At 40.2% G+C, this 18192-nt stretch overlaps 1 protein-coding gene across 1 annotated transcript; it reads right to left on the reverse strand.

The window, feature by feature from the left end:
• Positions 1-5589: 5589 nt before the first annotated feature.
• LOC116421391 (beta-1,3-galactosyltransferase 2-like) lies at positions 5590-8245 on the reverse strand. Its single transcript, XM_031950613.1, has 2 exons — positions 8113-8245; positions 5590-7162 (listed from the first exon to the last, which is right to left on the reverse strand). The coding sequence occupies exon 2, from the start codon at positions 7144-7146 to the stop codon at positions 6094-6096; it is 1053 nt and encodes a 350-aa protein (XP_031806473.1). The 5' UTR covers positions 7147-7162; positions 8113-8245; the 3' UTR covers positions 5590-6093.
• Positions 8246-18192: the final 9947 nt, after the last annotated feature.

Consider the following 18192-nt stretch of genomic DNA (forward strand, 5'->3'; position numbering starts at 1 on the left):
TACAAGATGAAAGAACTTCAAATCTGTTTTATTTCATGGGTTAATTTACATGAAAATGTGTTTGGGATGACCACACAAGCATAACCTATATCAAATTGCTTTCCTTCTCAATGAAGGGGGAAGGGAAGGGGAGAGAAAATTTGGAACTAAAATCTGGAGATAAATGTCAATATTGTTTTTACATGTAATTTGGAACAAAAAAATATTAAATAAGATTTTTTTGAAAGATAAGAGAACACTGTAAAGAACTGGTTCACCTAAGGGTCAAGATGGGGAAGGGAAGAGAAGGTCACCAGTTCTAGGATGATGTCCTAGAAAAGAACCAAAGGATAAAGGGATTGAAATTCAAAATTGAGAATAAAGAACAAGGTTGGGAGTTGCAAAGCAGAGGGAAGGTAGAATGACAGCAGGTTGTAAATTGATAAAGGAATTTCAGAGCTCATAAACATGAAAGTGGAGTGTTGGGGAGAGAGACGAATCAGAAATCCATTTCAGGGGCAGCAATATTGTTCAAGGATAGAGCTCTGACCCTGGAGTCAGGAGGAGCTGAATTCAAATCCAACCTCAGACACTTATTAGCTGTATGATTCTGGATCCTGGCAAGTCACTTAACCTGAAGACTCAAAAAAAGGAAAGAAAAAAAAGAAGGAAAGAAAAAAAGAAGTCTGTTGCAATAGTTCAGGTGAGAGGTGATGTGGGACTGAAATGAAGCAGAGAATGCATAGGAAGAGACAATGTGGAAGATCAACAAGATTTAGGAACTAATTGCATGGGAATGAGAGCAGGTATGAGATCAGCCTTCAAGTTATTTGGAAGACAGTTAAGTGGAAGAACGAGATTTGGTCAGCTTGAGATCAGAGAATAGAACTAGGAGCAATGTGGTTGCTCCTGCAATATTATCTCCTTGTTATGGTAGGTCTGGGACTTGGCTATAATATTCCTAGAAGTCTCTCAGCTTTAGATTCATCACCTGATGTTTTAAAAAGGGCCAGGCGAAAGTGATTTTTATTAATCCAACCTTGAAGAACCACTGCTGAGCCCAGATAATTCCAGTACTGTGCCCACTTCCCCCTCCTTTAAGGAACTCCTCTGCTTGGACAAAGGTATGTCAGACTGGGCTCATTCCTGGGAGAGATCTGGCCACTAATGAGAGAGGGCAATGGGTAGGAAAATTGCAAAAAAGGTTGATTTAGGTTCAGTATAAAGGGAAAGTTCTTAATTAGGGCTATCCATGACGATTATGGAAATACATTTGGAAAGATTGCACATGTTTAACCTATATTGGATTGCTTGCTGCCTCAGGGAGAAGGGAGGAGGGAGGAAAGGGAGAAAAATTTGGAACACAAGGTTTTGCAAGAGGGAATGTTAAAAACTATCTTTGCCTGTATTTTGAAAATAAAAATATATATATTTTTTATTTAATAGCCTTTTATTTACAGGATATATGCATGGGTAACTTTACAGCATTAACAATTGCCAAACCTCTTGTTCCAATTTTTCACCTCTTACCCCCCCCACCCCCTCCCCTAGATGGCAGGATGACCAGTAGATGTTAAATATGTTAAAATATAAATTAGATACACAATAAGTATACATGACCAAAACGTTATTTTGCTGTACAAAAAGAATCAGACTCTGAAATATTGTACAATTAGCTTGTGAAGGAAATCAAAAATGCAGGTGTGCATAAATATAGGGATTGGGAATTCAATGTAATGGTTTTTAGTCATCTCCCAGAGTTCTTTTTCTGGGCATAGCTGGTTCAGTTCATTACTGCTCCATTGGAAATGATTTGGTTGATCTCGTTGCTGAGGATGGCCTGGTCCATCAGAACTGGTCGTCATATAGTATTGTTGTTGAAGTATATAATGATCTCCTGGTCCTGCTCATTTCACTCAGCATCAGTTCGTGTAAGTCTCTCCGCCTTTCTGAAATTATCCTGTTGGTCATTTCTTACAGAACAGTAATATTCCATAATATTCATATACCACAATTTATTCAGCCATTCTCCAACTGATGGACATTAAAAATATATTGTTAAAAAAAATTTACCTCCTCCAAGAAGCATGCTGCTTACCCTTCCCACAAAGGACTTTCTCCTTTGACCTCATGCAGCACTCATCACACACTATTGGGTATTATGGTTACCTACAGAGCCTGTTGTAAGTGCAGCCTGAGGACCCTTTTAAGTGACACCTCAAAGTGATCTCAAGGAGCCCTTTGGGTCATCTCCCATGTTGTGATTTTCCTTTTAGTAGCCTAAAGCCAAGGACAGATGAATTTAAATCACAATATTACACAGAATTACCAGGGAATAATGCCCTTCTTTCCTCTAACTGCAGGGGCCGCCATCCTTCCTAAAACACCTCTGTGTCTTAAATTACTCTCAGCCCACTATCCTGAATGCCCAGAACTGCTGGCCTCTGCTGGATTCCCCCTGGGCCACTGAGCGGCTACTGCCACCTGTTGATTCTTTTCTGGATTGCAGCTTCTAGACAGGTGCTTATTACTCAGCTCTGAAGGCTCTCACTGCATCCCACTGAATCCAGATGGCTCTAAAGGAGAAAGAAGCTGGTAACTTTGACAGCCCACACTCACAGAAATCCAACTCACTTGTATGTTGTGACATCACCTCTCTGATATCATACTCCTCTTCAAGAAGGAAGGACAAAAAACAACAGACTAGAGATAGGCTCACATTTCTTTGTCTTTGACAGTTTGGTGCTGAGGTGGACAGAATATGGGACCTGGAATCAGGAAGACTGGAGTTCAACTTCTCCTGGCCAACAGACCTTGAGCACGTAACCTCTATCTGCCTCAGTTTTCTCAGCTCTAAGATGAGGACTTACTTCCCGGGGTTGTCATAAAGATCAAATGAGGTACTTGTAGAGAGGCTGATACATAGAGAGACTTAATAAATGTTTGCTTCCTTCGTTATATGATTCAACCAGTGCAGACAAAAAAGTCCCATCACTGAAAATGCACCTTTTGATGATTTTGTTTTCCATTAGGGACAGTTCCTTGAGTCTGGTCTGCTATTTTAATTGGAGAGAAGAAACTCCTTTCTACTCCCATCTTGCCCTGCATCCAGTACTAAGATCATACATATTATCCTGTGGATTATTTCACTTTAATAGGGCTGGAGGGATCTACCTGTACCTGATGACATTTGTTCTATATTCTATCAAGTATGACAAAAAAAATATATTATTCTTTGAGAAGATAACACACACACACACACACACACACACATACACGCAAAGACTGGAGGAAAAATCCCAAACCCAATTGCATGGATCCTCTGTGAAAGGTTTATCAAAGGATATGAACTAGAATTGCACAGAAGGGAAAGCATCCATAGGTTGAAATCTACGCTAATGGACAGTGTTATCCATATTGATGAGACAAATGATGGCTCTGTTGAGGTCTATGCCAGGTACTAGCATTATATGAACATGGCAGTGCTGTCACACTTAGCTCAAAAAAAAAAAAAAAGAATTTGGATTCCTGCTTTCCTAGACTATGGAAACAACTGAAATCTCTTTATCTCTTCCACACAATTCACATTTTGGAGAATTTTCAGAGTTCATAAGGATTGGGGACATTGACTAGTTATCTATCTTATTGGTCAAATGACCCAGAAGGATAATCTTTTTTAACATATAGGTTATATAAAAACATATAAGTTTTTATTTCTTTGGGGTTTATGCAAAACAATTCCTTCTTAAGGATTAAGTGGATTTTTTGAAGCATAGGAAAGTAGCTAGAAAGAGTTGTAGAACAGAGCTTGGCAAATTTCAGGCTGCAGGTCAAATCTGGCTCACTGTCTATTTTTGTTCAATATGTTGGCTAAGGGTAGTTTTCATATTTTTAAAAGTTACTTACAACAGCACTGTCAGTTTGCTCACCCTCTGCTCTAGATTATTGAAAGAAAACAAAACTCTAAAGAGCTTTGAAATAGCAAATTTCCAGTTCCCTGCAACAGAATCCACTCCCCTTCCCTGAACTTTCAGCCAGCAGGAAGAAGCAGAAAGCAAAGAATCTGGCAAGACTTGGAGACTTCTCAACCTCTCTGAAAAATAAAACAAGAAATCCCTCTGTTGAACCTCACCATGCTTATCTTTCCAGTCCTTAATCTATTGTGACTGTTTTATTTCTACATGGATTGCTCTGGTCCCACTGTCTGAAGGTCAGGTAGGTTATATTTTATCTAGACTCCTCACTCAAGGTTTTTCAGTATCCAGACGGGGTAAAGCAGGGATTCTCTCTGATTTGCCATTGGTTTGAGCCCACATCATTTGTGTTCCCCTCTATTTTAGGGGACCCTCAACTAGCACCCTTCCAATTATATCTAACACTTAAAATCAGATTAGTTTTTAGTAAAGGAACATTTACTTCAAATATATAGCAAAATCCCAGCATACAAATATCTTTTCCCACCACCCCTGGGGCATAATCTTTCCTATACCACTTCAGGTGCTGTGGAGAAAAGAAAGCTTCAGCTCAGTTCCTATATATCATTATATATAAGGTCAAGTTCAAATTACCACTAGGCTAGTATACCAGGCTCCTATTCCTCAGTGCTTCCCTGAAAGGCTGGCAGCAACATCCAACCTGAATTCTTGGGTTCCTGGATCCCCAAGGATTTAGTTCCTGGGTTGGAGATTCCCTGTATCCAGAATTGAAGCAGCCAAATAAAAAATTACCAAACTACCAGCACCATTTTCTCTGCTCATATGACATAAAAAAGAAGAACAATGGACCTCAGGTCCTCCCCCTTTATCTACATGATGTCATCTGTTTTGAGTGAAGCCTTCACCCCCAAATGTGAATATAAGGAAACCGCAGACAGTGTTCTGTCTCCAAGATTTAAAGATGTCACCAGGACCACACAGAATGTGGACATATACTCAGTTCTATTTCCCAGAATCAGGTCTTCCAATGGATCAGTTTGCAACTCCATCAACAATGTTTTAGTGTCTCAATTTTGCCACAGATGTTATTTTCCTTTTCTGTCCTATTAGTCAATCTGATAGGTGTAAGATGGTACCTCGCAGTTGTTTTCATTTATTTTTCTCTAATCACTAGTGATTTTGATCATTTTTCTATTTGACTATGGATGGTTTTGATTTCTTCTTCTGAAAACTGCCTCTTCATGACCTTTTATCACTTATCAATGATGAAATGTATCATATTCTTATAAATTTGACTCTGTTTTCTATTTATCTGAGAAATGAGACTTATCACAAAAAACTTGCTATAAAATTTTCCCCCAATTTCTTGATTTCCTTTTAATTTTGGCTGTGTTGGTTTTATTTGTGCAAACCCTTTTTAATGTAATGTAGTTAAAAATATTTCTTCTATATCTTATGATGTCTGTAATATTCTTTCTTCATTTTTTGCTTTCCTGGTTTAGGTATCAGCACTATATTGGTATCATAGAAGAACTTTGATAGGATTTGTTCTTAAGACAATTCTTATCATTATATTCCCCTATAATTAAAAACTAAAGTTTAAAAAAAAGAAAAGAAAAGAGGAGAGCTATAAAGTTCAGGGCTCCAGACTCCCCATTAAAAAAAGCTTCTTGCATCCACTCATTTAGATATTTATTGTATACATCCTATCTACAGACAAATGGAGCCACGTAATAGGACCATAGAACATACAAATGGAAGGTAGCTTGAAGATCAGAAACATATTGGTTTTAAATATGGGAATAAATAAGTTGCAAAGAATATAGATGACTTGCCTGTAGACAAATAGGCAGCAGCTCACAGAGCTGAGATTCTCACTCAGATCTCTGGCTCCAAATCCATCGTCCATTCCAAGTATATTTTCTTATTCCTAAAATCCAGAACTGCCCCTCAGGGGTCAGGATTAATTCACAATCATTTCTGGGTTTCCCATTGGCCACCAGTGAGAGGGGAGCCTGCATTGTTATTCAGATCCACAGGATCATTTGTCCATCTGTCCTAGAGGGCAGGACTGGAGGAAGGTCTCCTGGGAGGGGGCACTGACCACTGCCTTTATTCCACTCAGACAAGTGGGATGGGAATGGAAAACTAGAGGAGTGTGGGTCATTGTTCCAGCCCATCATGCCATGGGGCAGATTTTATTGACTATCTGGAAGTCTTGCCAAATTTGCAACAGCTCCTGGGGCTGGAATCCATGAACAAGGGCAAGTTGGTGATAGATACAGTGTTCATATGCTAGTGGAAACATCAGAAAGGATCCGGAGGGAGGAGGAGTGGGCTTCAGCCCCAGTTGCTGTAAACATAAGCCCACAAACACATCTTCCAGATAGATGACCTTGAGAGTCTGGGCCACAGCCAGAATCCTGAGGGCTAAGGATCCAGACAGAACATAGCCAGGACCCCCACAGTAGGGGGGATATATGTCCTGCAAGTACAATTCTGGAGGCATGTACCACTTGTTATCTGGACTCCGAATAGGGCCTGTATTTCTATAGATGTAACCTGTGATAAAGTCAGGCCGTGGGGGCCCATTGGGCTGAAGCACCTGCTGTACCAGAAAGCTGGGGTTTAGAAAGACATCACCGTCCACCTTGAGCACATAGCGGGCATCAGGACAGTACTGGGCCATCCACTCCAAACCCATGAGGACCTTGAGAGTCAAGTTGTGATAGGTATCCAGGAAGCCCACCTGGAGGAGATCCCCATGCTCCCTGTCCTCTTCTTGGAGGAGTTCATGAAGTTCCTTGGTGAACAGGGGTGGGGGCAGACCAAGAACAAAGAGGTGTCGGATGATCACACCCAGTTCTAAAGTCTCATTGCCCCAAGTTTCCCGGATGGCTTGGCGTCTCCCCACATCCTGGGGTTGGGTCATCACCAGCATGAGCAGGAAGGGGGCACCTTTGGGACCCTTACACTTGTCAGGGTGATTGAGTAGAAAAGGGTAGGGGTAAGGGTACTTCAGCTGCAAGGGATGTGGTGTCTGAGTCTGCCACTCAAACTTCCTTAGAGGAAGATTCAAAGTATCCTCAGCTAGTTTTGTGGAGTCCAAGGGCGTCAAATCCAAGGAAGGAGTCCCGGAATCTACAAACTGACCCACCAGCAGTAGTAGCAGCCCCCCAAAGGCTGTGCTCAACAAAGCTCCCCATACTAGATGCCTCCTGATCAACTTCATGGTGCCAAAAGTTGTCCTGGGTAAAAAAAGGAGTGAGGTGGCTTGTCAGTGATGAGTGCAAGATTCCACAGAACCCCAGTTTCTGCTCAGCCAAACTAGAGTCTCTTTCACTATCTATGTGGATGAAGTATTTCCTGGTGTGGGTGCCCCCACCCCCACCCCAGGATTTGTACATCCGGGAAATATGGGAAAGATAAAGTCAAGAGAACAGGGGAAAATGCTCCCCAACCCGTGCACTTTCTGCTAGGCTAGCTGCCAAGTTAGCATTACAAGAACAGGAAAAGGGGCAGATCAGAAGAATCAGGGAGCTTGCACTGTAGTGGGTGAGGGGTTGAAGGAACCTATAGCTGGGAGTCCAGAGCTCTGGATTTAAGACTGAGCTCTGCCACTAGCTCAGCTTGAACAAGTCAACCCTCCTCTTGGGGCTTCAGAATTCCCTATCTGTGAAAGGAGGTCAGGAACTGACCTGAAGTACAAAAGTTCCCCCCCACCCAATCGGGGAGAGTATGATTTTGTGAAATTAAAGTTTTGAAAACTGGAGGCCTCCACTGTGCCAGTGGGAAAGCAATTAATTGAATGTCCAACCCCTGATTGTACAAAGAGGTTTTGGACAGAAGAGGGACAGGAGTTGTCCATGCGGGCCCCTTCAGAAAGGTATAAAAAACAGGAATCGTTTGAATTTGTCCCCGATTCTTGCTTTGCTTCATTTCTCTCCTGTCTGAATTTCTCCCTTCCTCCCACTCCTACAAGCAGCTTCACCCCCTGAATCTTGAGCTCACCCTGGGGAGATAAGGGCTAATATTGAGAAAGGCAAAGTTTTTCCTCTATCCCAGTCCATTCCCATCTACCTCAGCCTGATAGATTGCTCTGAAAAACCCAGAATCTGCACTATTAATACAAACCCACTCTCCCAGATTCCTCCCCTTTCCTTGATTCCCCTCCCCTCTAGCCCAGCAGGATCCTTACCTTCCTTGGTCAGAATGCCGGGGATGTGGTGTTAGCAGGGCAGCTCACAGGGGACTGCCACTCTCTGTCCAGGTAGGTACTGATATGGGAGGAGTGAGAAGGTGGGAGTGGGAGGAACCCTGCCGGCCTCTGAGGGAACATGCAAGTATGGGGTGGGGCAGATAACCCAAGTCACTAGTCAGCTTGGTCTGGCCTGGAACCCAGCTGATTGGACATTGTCCGCAGGGGATGGAAGGTGGCAGAGGCAAAAAGTCTTTGGGAGGAGGTGCTGTGGGGGAGGAGAGGGAGGAAGGGAGAGATCAGGTACTGGAGTACTGGCTCCAGTGATGACCTTGCTATAATAACAGTAACAGCAACTAACAGCCAATATTTATATAGAGCTTTAAAGTTAACAGTATGCTTAATCTACATTTTCTCATTTTAATCTTCAAACAAACAAACTCAATAACCCTTTTGAGATAGGCAGTATAACTAATCACATTTTGCTTGTAGAGGGAGAGGCACTTCAGCATTTCAAAGGAGTTGCTGCTGTGGCAATTTTCCACTCCCATGCTGATGTACCTGTTCTTTCTAGAAAAGAAAGATGAGGTAGTACCAATGTCCAGGCCAGTCTGACACCTCATCTGGCTCAGTCTAGGATTTAAAATGTAAAATCATTCTACCCAGTGTCTTCAAACTATTAGTGCACTTTTAAGCTACTAAATTCTAAAATGCAACACATAAAATAATAGTATTTCATAAATTTAACTTGACTTCTCTTTAGCCCCCACTTCCCATCCCCTTCCCAACTTCCTGGGACCCAAAAGGATAATACATTTACATTTTGGTTTAAAATATAGTCATTATATAAAATCAGATGTTTTAAAGTTAGAGTATTAAAACTCCCAATTGACGGCAACATGTCCCATTTAGGAAAGAAGCAAATGTGCCTATTTGTTTAAATTTTTTTAACACAATGAATTAAAATTAAAACAGAGTATCTTCTAAAATCCTTCATCTCAGATGAATCAAAGATCTATTCAGCCTTTCCAGAATAGACAACTTTGAGTGAGTAATTTCAGTTCTAAATCATTAGAGAAAGTTTGTCTTGGGTATGACATGATAACACAGGGGAGAAAGGGGGAAAATGTCTTTTTATTCAATCCATTTAAGAAATTTCCCTTTGTTGAGTGTTTAGATTTTTTCTACCCAACTTGAAAATGGAATTGTTAAAGAAAGTAAAGTTGGTATAATACTTGGTTCTTCTCACCAATACAGTGATCCAAGACAATTCCATTGCATTTGGTGAAAAATGTCATCCACATCCAGAAAGAGAACTATGGAAACTGAATGTGGATCAAACATACTATTTTGACCTTTTTTTGCATTTTCGTTCTTGTGACTTTTCCCTTTTTTATTCTGATTTTTCTTTCATCTAACTTAATATGGAAATAAGTTTAAAATGATTGTGCATGTATAACCTATATCAGATTGCTTGCGGTCTTGGGGAGGAAGGAGTTAAGGTAGAGAGAGAAAAAAAAATTGGAACTCAAAATCTTATAAAAATGAATGTTGTATTTACACATAATAGGAAATTTTAAATACTATTAAGAATTGAAGAAAGATATATTCTCCATGGATATTCAGTCTTATTGTTCCAGAAATCCTAATCTTAAATTACTTCTTATCAATTTATTTTGCTGCAGAATTTCATCTTTTGTTTGATAGTTCATTTCAAAATGCTTTCACCAAGGGAAAGTTACCTCCAGACTCTGTTTGAAATGAATTATCAGTCACCACTTACACCTCCCAACATCATAGTCAAAAAATTGGGCAGCAGGGGAAGAAACAGAATCGCTAGCTGACAATAGTGAGCCCACTCTTACTCCTGGAAATAGAGTGGCCTCTTTTTGGCAGCCTGGTCCGTGAATCTTAAAGCCTAATGACTATAAGTCTTGGTGCTGCTTCCAGTGGCCTCCAAAACCTCTTACTGGTGTTACAAGTTCACTGCTTGCATTGTATGTCCAATGGGCTTTTTCAATGACCTAAAACAGGGGCTGGCAATTTTTTTTTCTATAAATATATATATATATATATATATATATATATATATATATACATATATATCGTCAAAAGTTTTGATGTCCAAGAGGCAAAATTGAGAATGTTATGTAGTTGTTGGTGGAGTTGTGAACGAATCCAACCATTCTGGAGAGTAGTTTGGAACTATGCTCAAAAAGTTATCAAACTGTACATACCCTTTGATCCAGCAGTGTTACTACTGGGATTATATCCCAAAGAGATTATAAAGAAGGGAAAGGGACCTGTATATGCATGAATGTTTGTGGCAGCCCTTTTTGTAGTGGCTAGAAACTGGAAACTGAATGGATGTCCATTAGTTGGAGAATGGCTGAATAAATTGTGGTATATGAATATTATGGAATATTACTGTTCTGTAAGAAATGACCAACAGGATGATTTCAGAAAGGCCTGGAGAGACTTACACGAACTGGATGCGAGTGAAATGAGCAGGACAGGAGATCATTATATACTTCAACAACAATACTATATGATGACCAGTTCTGATGGACCAGGCCATCCTCAGCAAGGAGATCAACCAAATCATTTCCAGTGGAGCAGTAATGAACTGAACCAGCTATGCCCAGAGAAAGAACTCTGGGAGATGACCAAAAACCATTATATTGAATTCCCAATCCCTATATTTATGCCCACCTGCATTTTTGATTTCCTTCACAAGCTAATTGTACAATATTTCAGAGTCTGATTCTTTTTGTACAGCAAAATAACGTTTTGGTCATGTATACTTATTGTGTATCTAAGTTATATTTTAATGTACTTAACATCTACTGGTCATCCTGCCATCTGGGGGAGGGGGTGGGGGGTAAGAGGTGAGAAATTGGAACAAGACAATTGTTAATGCTGTAAAGTTACCCGTGCATATATCCTGTAAATAAAAGGCTATTAAATTAAAAAAAGAGAGAGAGAGAATGTTATGTAGGTACTCATATAACAAGGGAAAAATTTCCACAAATTTTTATTGATATAATTTATAATATAACAATAATAATGAAGTATAATTTTTGTAATAGAGATCTACAAATAGGAAGAATGGGATTCTTTTTTGGGGGAGGCATAACCTTTCACTTAAAGTTTTTCAGTCATTCAGTCATATCTGATTTGTGACCCTGTGTACCATATTTTCCATAGGGTATTCTTGGCAAAGGTACTGAAGTAGTATGCCAATTCCTTCTCCAGTGGATTAAAGTCAGCAGAGGTTAGCTCAGAATCCTAGAGTTGGTAAGTGTGTGGAGTCCAATTTGAACTCAGATCTTCCTCACTCTAGGCCTAAAACTCTATCCACTGAACTGTCTAGCATCCCTTCACTTAAAATTAGTATTTTATATAATCAGAATTGATAGCAAATCTTCATCTGTTAATGTTGAACTGTTATGAATTTTATGTGTTTTCTTTTGGAAAATATCTTTTCACACAGATAGGTATTGCCAAATACTCATATCAAACCATATACACATGATTTTTTGGTTTCTGTTTTGTTTTGTATTTCTTTTTATTTTATTGTTTTTTGTTACATTTTAAATTCTGAATTGTCTCCCTTCCTTTCTCCTCATTACCATTTGACATCAGATAGACAGACCAATAAATGAGATACATAGGTAGATAGATAGATGATAGATAGATAGATAGATGATACATAGATGGATGGATAGATAGATAGAAAGATAGATAGAAAGGTATGTAAAACAATATCATCCATACTTCTGTATTTCAGTTCTTTCTCTGGAGGTAGATAATATCTTACTTCATAAGACTTTTGTAATAGACTTGAGTATTTATAACATTCAAAATAACTTATTCCTTCACAGTTGTTCTTTGATCATTGTTGTTACTGTATATAGTATTCATTTGGTTCTGCTCATTTCACTCTTCATTATTTCATTTACATCCTGCCATGTTTTTCTAAAAGCCTATGATTTTTAAGTGAACACATTCATAGCTTGGAAAGCATTTGTAGAATTTTATTAACTTCTCTGGATATTTGCCTTTTAGCCTGTTATTACATTGCAGTTTAATCATTTTCAGTTCAAGGATAGGGGAAAGTTCTTCCGTTGTATAACTAAATGGATTTTGAAATATGAAAATTTATTTTATATTTGCATAAAAGTTTTCATGGTTCAGAGTTTCATGAGCTCATAAAATATATCCACCATAAATTTGTGGGGAAGTGTAGAGCTACCATCTTGTTTTATTTTTTGATACTCCAGGTAGTATAAAAAGCAACTTCACATCACTTCTGATTCAATAATATTGGTATTGGTATTGTTTTTCAATGGTGTCCAAGTCTTCATGAGTCTAAATGGGGCTTTCCTGGCCAAGACACTGGAGTTGTTTTCCATTTCCTTCTCCAGTTCATTTAACAAATGAGGAAACTCTGCAAACACGGATTAAGTGACTTTGGCCAGGTCCAACAACTAGTGTCTGAGGTCACATTGGAACTGACTTCTAGCCCTGTGTTCTCTACTAAGCCACCTCCCTGCTCTTAATAAAATTAATCCACATCGGAGCAGCTAGATGGCCCAAGAGTCAAGAGGACCTGAGTTTAAGTCCAGCCTCAGACACTTAACAGGCAAGTCACTTAACCCCAATTGCCTCAGAAAATAAATAAATAATGATAACATTAATCCTCAACAACTTGACTTGACCACAGGGTAAGTTTTAAATATAAATGCAGTATTTTCTTTCAATTTTAGGATGAAATCATTAAGAAATAGTTTCAAGTCTACAGCAAAAGATTATTTCCAAAGGCATTCAAGATTTCATAATAGTGATTAAGGGTGGTTCTTCTCATTCAGAAAAATGTCAATCTTGGTCTTGACCTCAAAAAAACCATGATGAAACCTTATTTTTCTCTTCTTTTCTTTTTTTGGGCACAATTGGTTATTGCCACATGTTGAAGTTTAGCAATACACATTTGAAATTCTATTGCATTATAACTGAATCTCTACAATTTTTGTGTTTAAGTAGCACTTATGGTCTCCATCCCAATTATTCACCCCTGCCTCTGTTACCACAGACAATTCATAAATCAATGAAGTTGGCTGAATTCCATAAAACTCTATTATGGACACATATTTGAATTGGATATAATTTTTTAACTACATAAAATATTTTTAATTTATTTTTTAAATGCAGGAAGGATTTTATTTTACATTCTTGTATGAATGGGTGCCTAGGTTAGTAGACATATTTCTGAAATCACAAAAGCAATCTCTAAAAAAATTTAAAACAAACATTCTTACCTCATGGGCTGTACAAAAAAAGCTTACAGGTCAACTGGCAGAGTGGATATAGCTTTAACCCTGGAGTCAGGAGGATCTAACTTCAAGTCCAGACTCAGAAAAAAAAAAAATAAAAAGTTTACTAGCTGTGTGATCCTCTATAAGTCCCTTAACTCAACTGCCTCAAAAACAACAACATTTAGCAGCCTAGAATAGGCCCATGGACCATAGTTTACTCACTGAAGAGGCCAAAGTGTCCTCCACCATTTGGAAACTAAGAGCCCTGAATCCAACCTAACTCAGACTCCAAAAGCACAAGAGAGAAAAGTCACAAGCCAGGAAGGGCTAAGCTCAGGTGATAGCTTTCTGTAGCTGCCTTACTGCTGCATGATTTCCCTTCTCATGGTCACCCTGCATATTACAAAAGGTAACTCCTTTCCTAGGCTTTCCAGCTCCTTCAAGTTTATGATTCACAGCCGTGGAGGCTCTTGGAGAATTGATCTGCCCCTTCACCTAGGCATGGTCCTTAACAACAATCCTGGTCACTTATGCTGAAGAGCCATCCCACTCTCCCTTCCATTCCTGTGGAATGCAAGGAATGCAAGGAGATTAGATTATCCTGTAATGGCCATCTCAGGGAAGCAATGCTTGTAATTACCCTGAATGTTTGGAGGACTCAAGGGATCTGGGGACAGTGTTTGGGCCTTGAGAAGACAAATTTTCTGACTGTATCTGGCCTTGTAAAGGTCAGTAGTAGATGAACCTGTTCCTTTAGTATTTTAGCAGTCCTTTTGTCAGTCAGGCCATAACAGTGACAGTGGGACAAAGTTCTGTACCAGTACAAAGGGGAAGCAGATTCCAACTAGTTCCCTCATCCTTCAGCCCCCCCGGGTGACATCTTGCACCTCCAAGCCTTCCAGAAAAGGGCAGGGAAGAGACTCATTTTCCCTAGCTTCAACAGGGCCCTTTGGTGAACTCTCATCTAGCAGCTAGAATAGGGGGATTCTATTAGACAAACTTGGACCTGAGTGGGCCTTTGGTTGCTCTTTCTAGTTTCTCTTTTTTTTTTGCTGAATAGACAGTCAAGTATCTACCTCCAGGCTTGCAGACGACTTTTTGAATTCCAGAAGTCTTAGGTCCTTTTAGTGAAGGTGTCTAGCAACAAGAGGAGTGCCCTTAATAGAAGATGTTCTAGGTAGCCACAGGATAAAGACTTGCATGGAGATGAAATGAAAGGTAAAATCTTTTAAACTACTGAGTCCTTTTACTAAGTTCTGTAAACTACTTTCCGAATTCTGATGAGCTTCAGTATCAGTCTCCCAGTAGGTTGTAATAGTAATTGTAAGTTAAGTTACTGAATCTTGTTTTAAGTCATCCCATCAATGTGCATCTTGCATTTACTTTCATTTATTTGGTTTGATTTTTAGCATGTCTTGAGATAAAAACAAAATAATTGTATCTGTTTTATATTGTACATTAAATTTCTTTTAACCTTCACTTCTTAGGGGAGCCTCCATTCTGAGCTTTAAATATACTGATGCCTGGCATGTCATGGCAGGGTGCAACATGCTATCATTGCATTTGCTACTGCCAGTCTCTCCTAATTCCCAGAGCTTCAGAGAAATCTCTGGTAAATATTAATATCAAGCTTACCTCTTTCTGAGGTCATCAGAAATCCTCTGGGTGTTGTCTCATAGGGACACAGTTAAAGCACAACAGAGCACCCGAGAGTATTTGCAGGAAAGCTCAGGAACTTTATTCACATGGATTACATCCTACTCTAAGACCTCCTGCACTCTCTTAGTTCCTTCTGTTAGCAGAGCTCCAGGTGGAAAGGGTCGGGCTCCTCCCACACTTAGCTTATATCAGGTCCATGAGGTCACAGCCAATCAGAGATGGAGACACTTCCTGTTCCTGACACAACTTCAGAGTGTTCAGGGTTCTCCCAGCGGCTGGAGATCCCATCCATGAAGGTGGCCCCTGTGTATTCATAGCCAATCACGTCCCAGGATCTCCAGGCCATAAGCCTGTGTTACATCCTGATTGTGCTTGTCTGGCCTCTCTAACGGACCCTTACAATTCCCCTCTCTTTCAAAGTGGAAACCACTCATCCCATCAAGCTAACTTAGCATCAGCTATATTGCACTTGATCCATGAGATTACCAAGTATTATACTCAAGGAGATAAGAAGCAATAGACCAATAAACAAAGGTATGACAGTGAGAACTAGGCTCAACTGTTGCCATAACCAAACATGGGTAACATGATGTTTAACCCATTGGATAGAGTCATGCTCAAGGAGATAAGATATCAAAGAGGCAGGATGTCAGGGAGATAGGATGTAACAATTCTGTGGTTACATTTGTATCCATCAGGGTGACAATGAGAAGGTAGGGTGTCACAATTCTAGTTACATTTGTCACAATTTTAGTTACACTTGTTCCCCCCCCACCCCCTCCCCTAAATGGCAGGATGACCAGTAGATGTTAAATATATTAAAATATAACTTAGACACACTATAAGTATACATGACCAAAACATTATTTTGCTGTACGAAAAGAATCAGTCTCTGAATTATTGCCTCACACATTGGCAGGTGGGTGTGTTCATTTTAACCTACTAATATAAAAGCATAGTCCTTAAATATAAAACACAGGGCAAAGCCTCTCCCCAGGCCACCATGTGGAAAATAGCCATGGAAGAAGCACACAAGCCCATTGTCCATTTAACAGTCTGCTTATGTTGCACATCACTCGAGACAGTCCATTTCAGCTGCTACACTGGAGCTGTGTCTGCTGTCTCTGGTGTCACAGTCAGGAGGGACATGGCTGCCATCAGCATCTGAAGGGCTGCTGACATCTGGCTGATCCCTCTGGGCTGTTGTCTGGTCCTTCTCTTCTTGGTTCCCCAGATCACAGATGTTTTTAGTAGGGATCCACTCCTCTGGGGTTGGATCTGTATCTGGAATAATAAGAGCATATTCGGACTCCAAACCTTACCCCAACCTGGACCTTTCCAAATGCCATCTAAGCCCCTCCACATTACTTTGGAAAGAGGGCTCTTGCTCTTGATGGCCAGTCTGTTAGTTAGCTGCACTTTCTGCATGTGCCAGAAGAGCATTGCTGGGGTGAGATCCAAGGAATGTGAAAATTATAAGTAATTATATGTATATATCACCACATCTAAGCAGGCCTGTGAATCGGGTGAGAGGTCTTGTAAAGCCCAATACCTTCTGTTAGACAGGAGCATCTTGAAGTAGCACTTAGCCCATTCAACGGTGAGCTCCAGTAGGGTTTAGGGATGCTGCAGTAGAATGGGCATGACCAAATTCAGTGCAAAACAAAGACCTAAAAGGAGAAGATATATAGTTGGTCCATTATCTTTCTTAGAGTCATGGAACTCCTGCAGCGAAAAGCAATGATAAAGATGGCTGATCATGTGCCTAACTGCTTCTCCTGATTGGAGTGAAACCATGAGAAATAGAGAGTGTGTATCCACGGATACATGGATGTACTGCCTTTTAACATGAGTCACATACATTTGCCATAGGGCATTGGGAGACTCACCACAAGGATCTGTTGCAGTATTTCAAGGAGCAGGACAGAAAGGAGCACAAGTAGTACAACGACGAACAGTAGCTGCAACATCTGCTTTAGAGATGCCAACAGCCTCCACAAAGAGCAGGCAGATAATTGAAACGAAGCATGTGCCTTATGGGCAGGAGAATCATGTAAAGGCCACACAAAGGATACAGGAGGGCATCAGCTACCTTACTGCCCTTAAATATGAGACCACTGTCATCAGTATGAGACCTAACATGCATGATAAAAAGAGGTGCAGCTCTGCTGTTTAATGCATCCTGAGCCTAAGGAAGATCAGTGATGGTGGAGTGCCTGTCATCAATATTCGCATGTGGTAGCTGTTGGATGACTTAACAGGCATAAAAGACTGTCTGTGATATTAATAGCCTCTTTATACCATTGCATGGTATGCATGATGGCATATAACTCATTTTTCTGTGTAGAATCATAGAGGGTGTCAAGGACATATGTCTCAAGTGTGCTCTCTGTATATAGCGGCCCTGTGATCTTTGGTAGCATCAGTAAAAACATTAGGGCCTTGGACACTGTCTGAGGAAAGAGATCCAGTGGCGATACTTATTTTTAATCTTTTGTACAATTGTCTAAGTGGCTGAGAAGTATGCAAAGGTGCTAAGGGACAAGCTGTAATAGAACTGCCCACATTAAGTTATCCTGGTCAATACCAAGCAATACTGTGCTGGTATACCAAGAGCCAACTGAGGGGGCCGTCCCAAGATAAGTATGGCCCGTTGGTAACATTGCCCCAAAAAGGAACCAAATCCCTCAATATTATCAGACAGAATGTGTGGTCTAGTAGGGTACAGCCATTCTATGGGGTGCTCACCTTGGTGCAGTGCGGTGAAAAAGGGCTTGTCAACATCAAGGGCTGTGAAGGATCAGTCCTAGAGGTAGGACAAGTACATAGAAAGGAAATTGATTGCAATGCTGCACAAGCCTCTGCAGACCATAATCGTGGTGATTTCAAGATAGAAGGGCCTTTTAAAATATCATAAAAGGGGTGCATAACAGAAGGGGGAATCGGAGGAGTGGACCTCAGCCATTGTAAAGTTCCCACCAACTGTTGAAAGTCGTGAAGAGTTTTATATTTACCCTCATCCACCTTAGGAGGCACCTTAGACACAGTAAGGTCTTGGAGAATGGGCCCAAGATAGAGAAATGGAGGCTTAGTCTGTATCTTATGT

The sequence above is a fragment of the Sarcophilus harrisii genome, chromosome 1 (genome assembly GCF_902635505.1).
Source record: "Sarcophilus harrisii chromosome 1, mSarHar1.11, whole genome shotgun sequence".
NCBI lineage: Eukaryota > Metazoa > Chordata > Mammalia > Dasyuromorphia > Dasyuridae > Sarcophilus > Sarcophilus harrisii.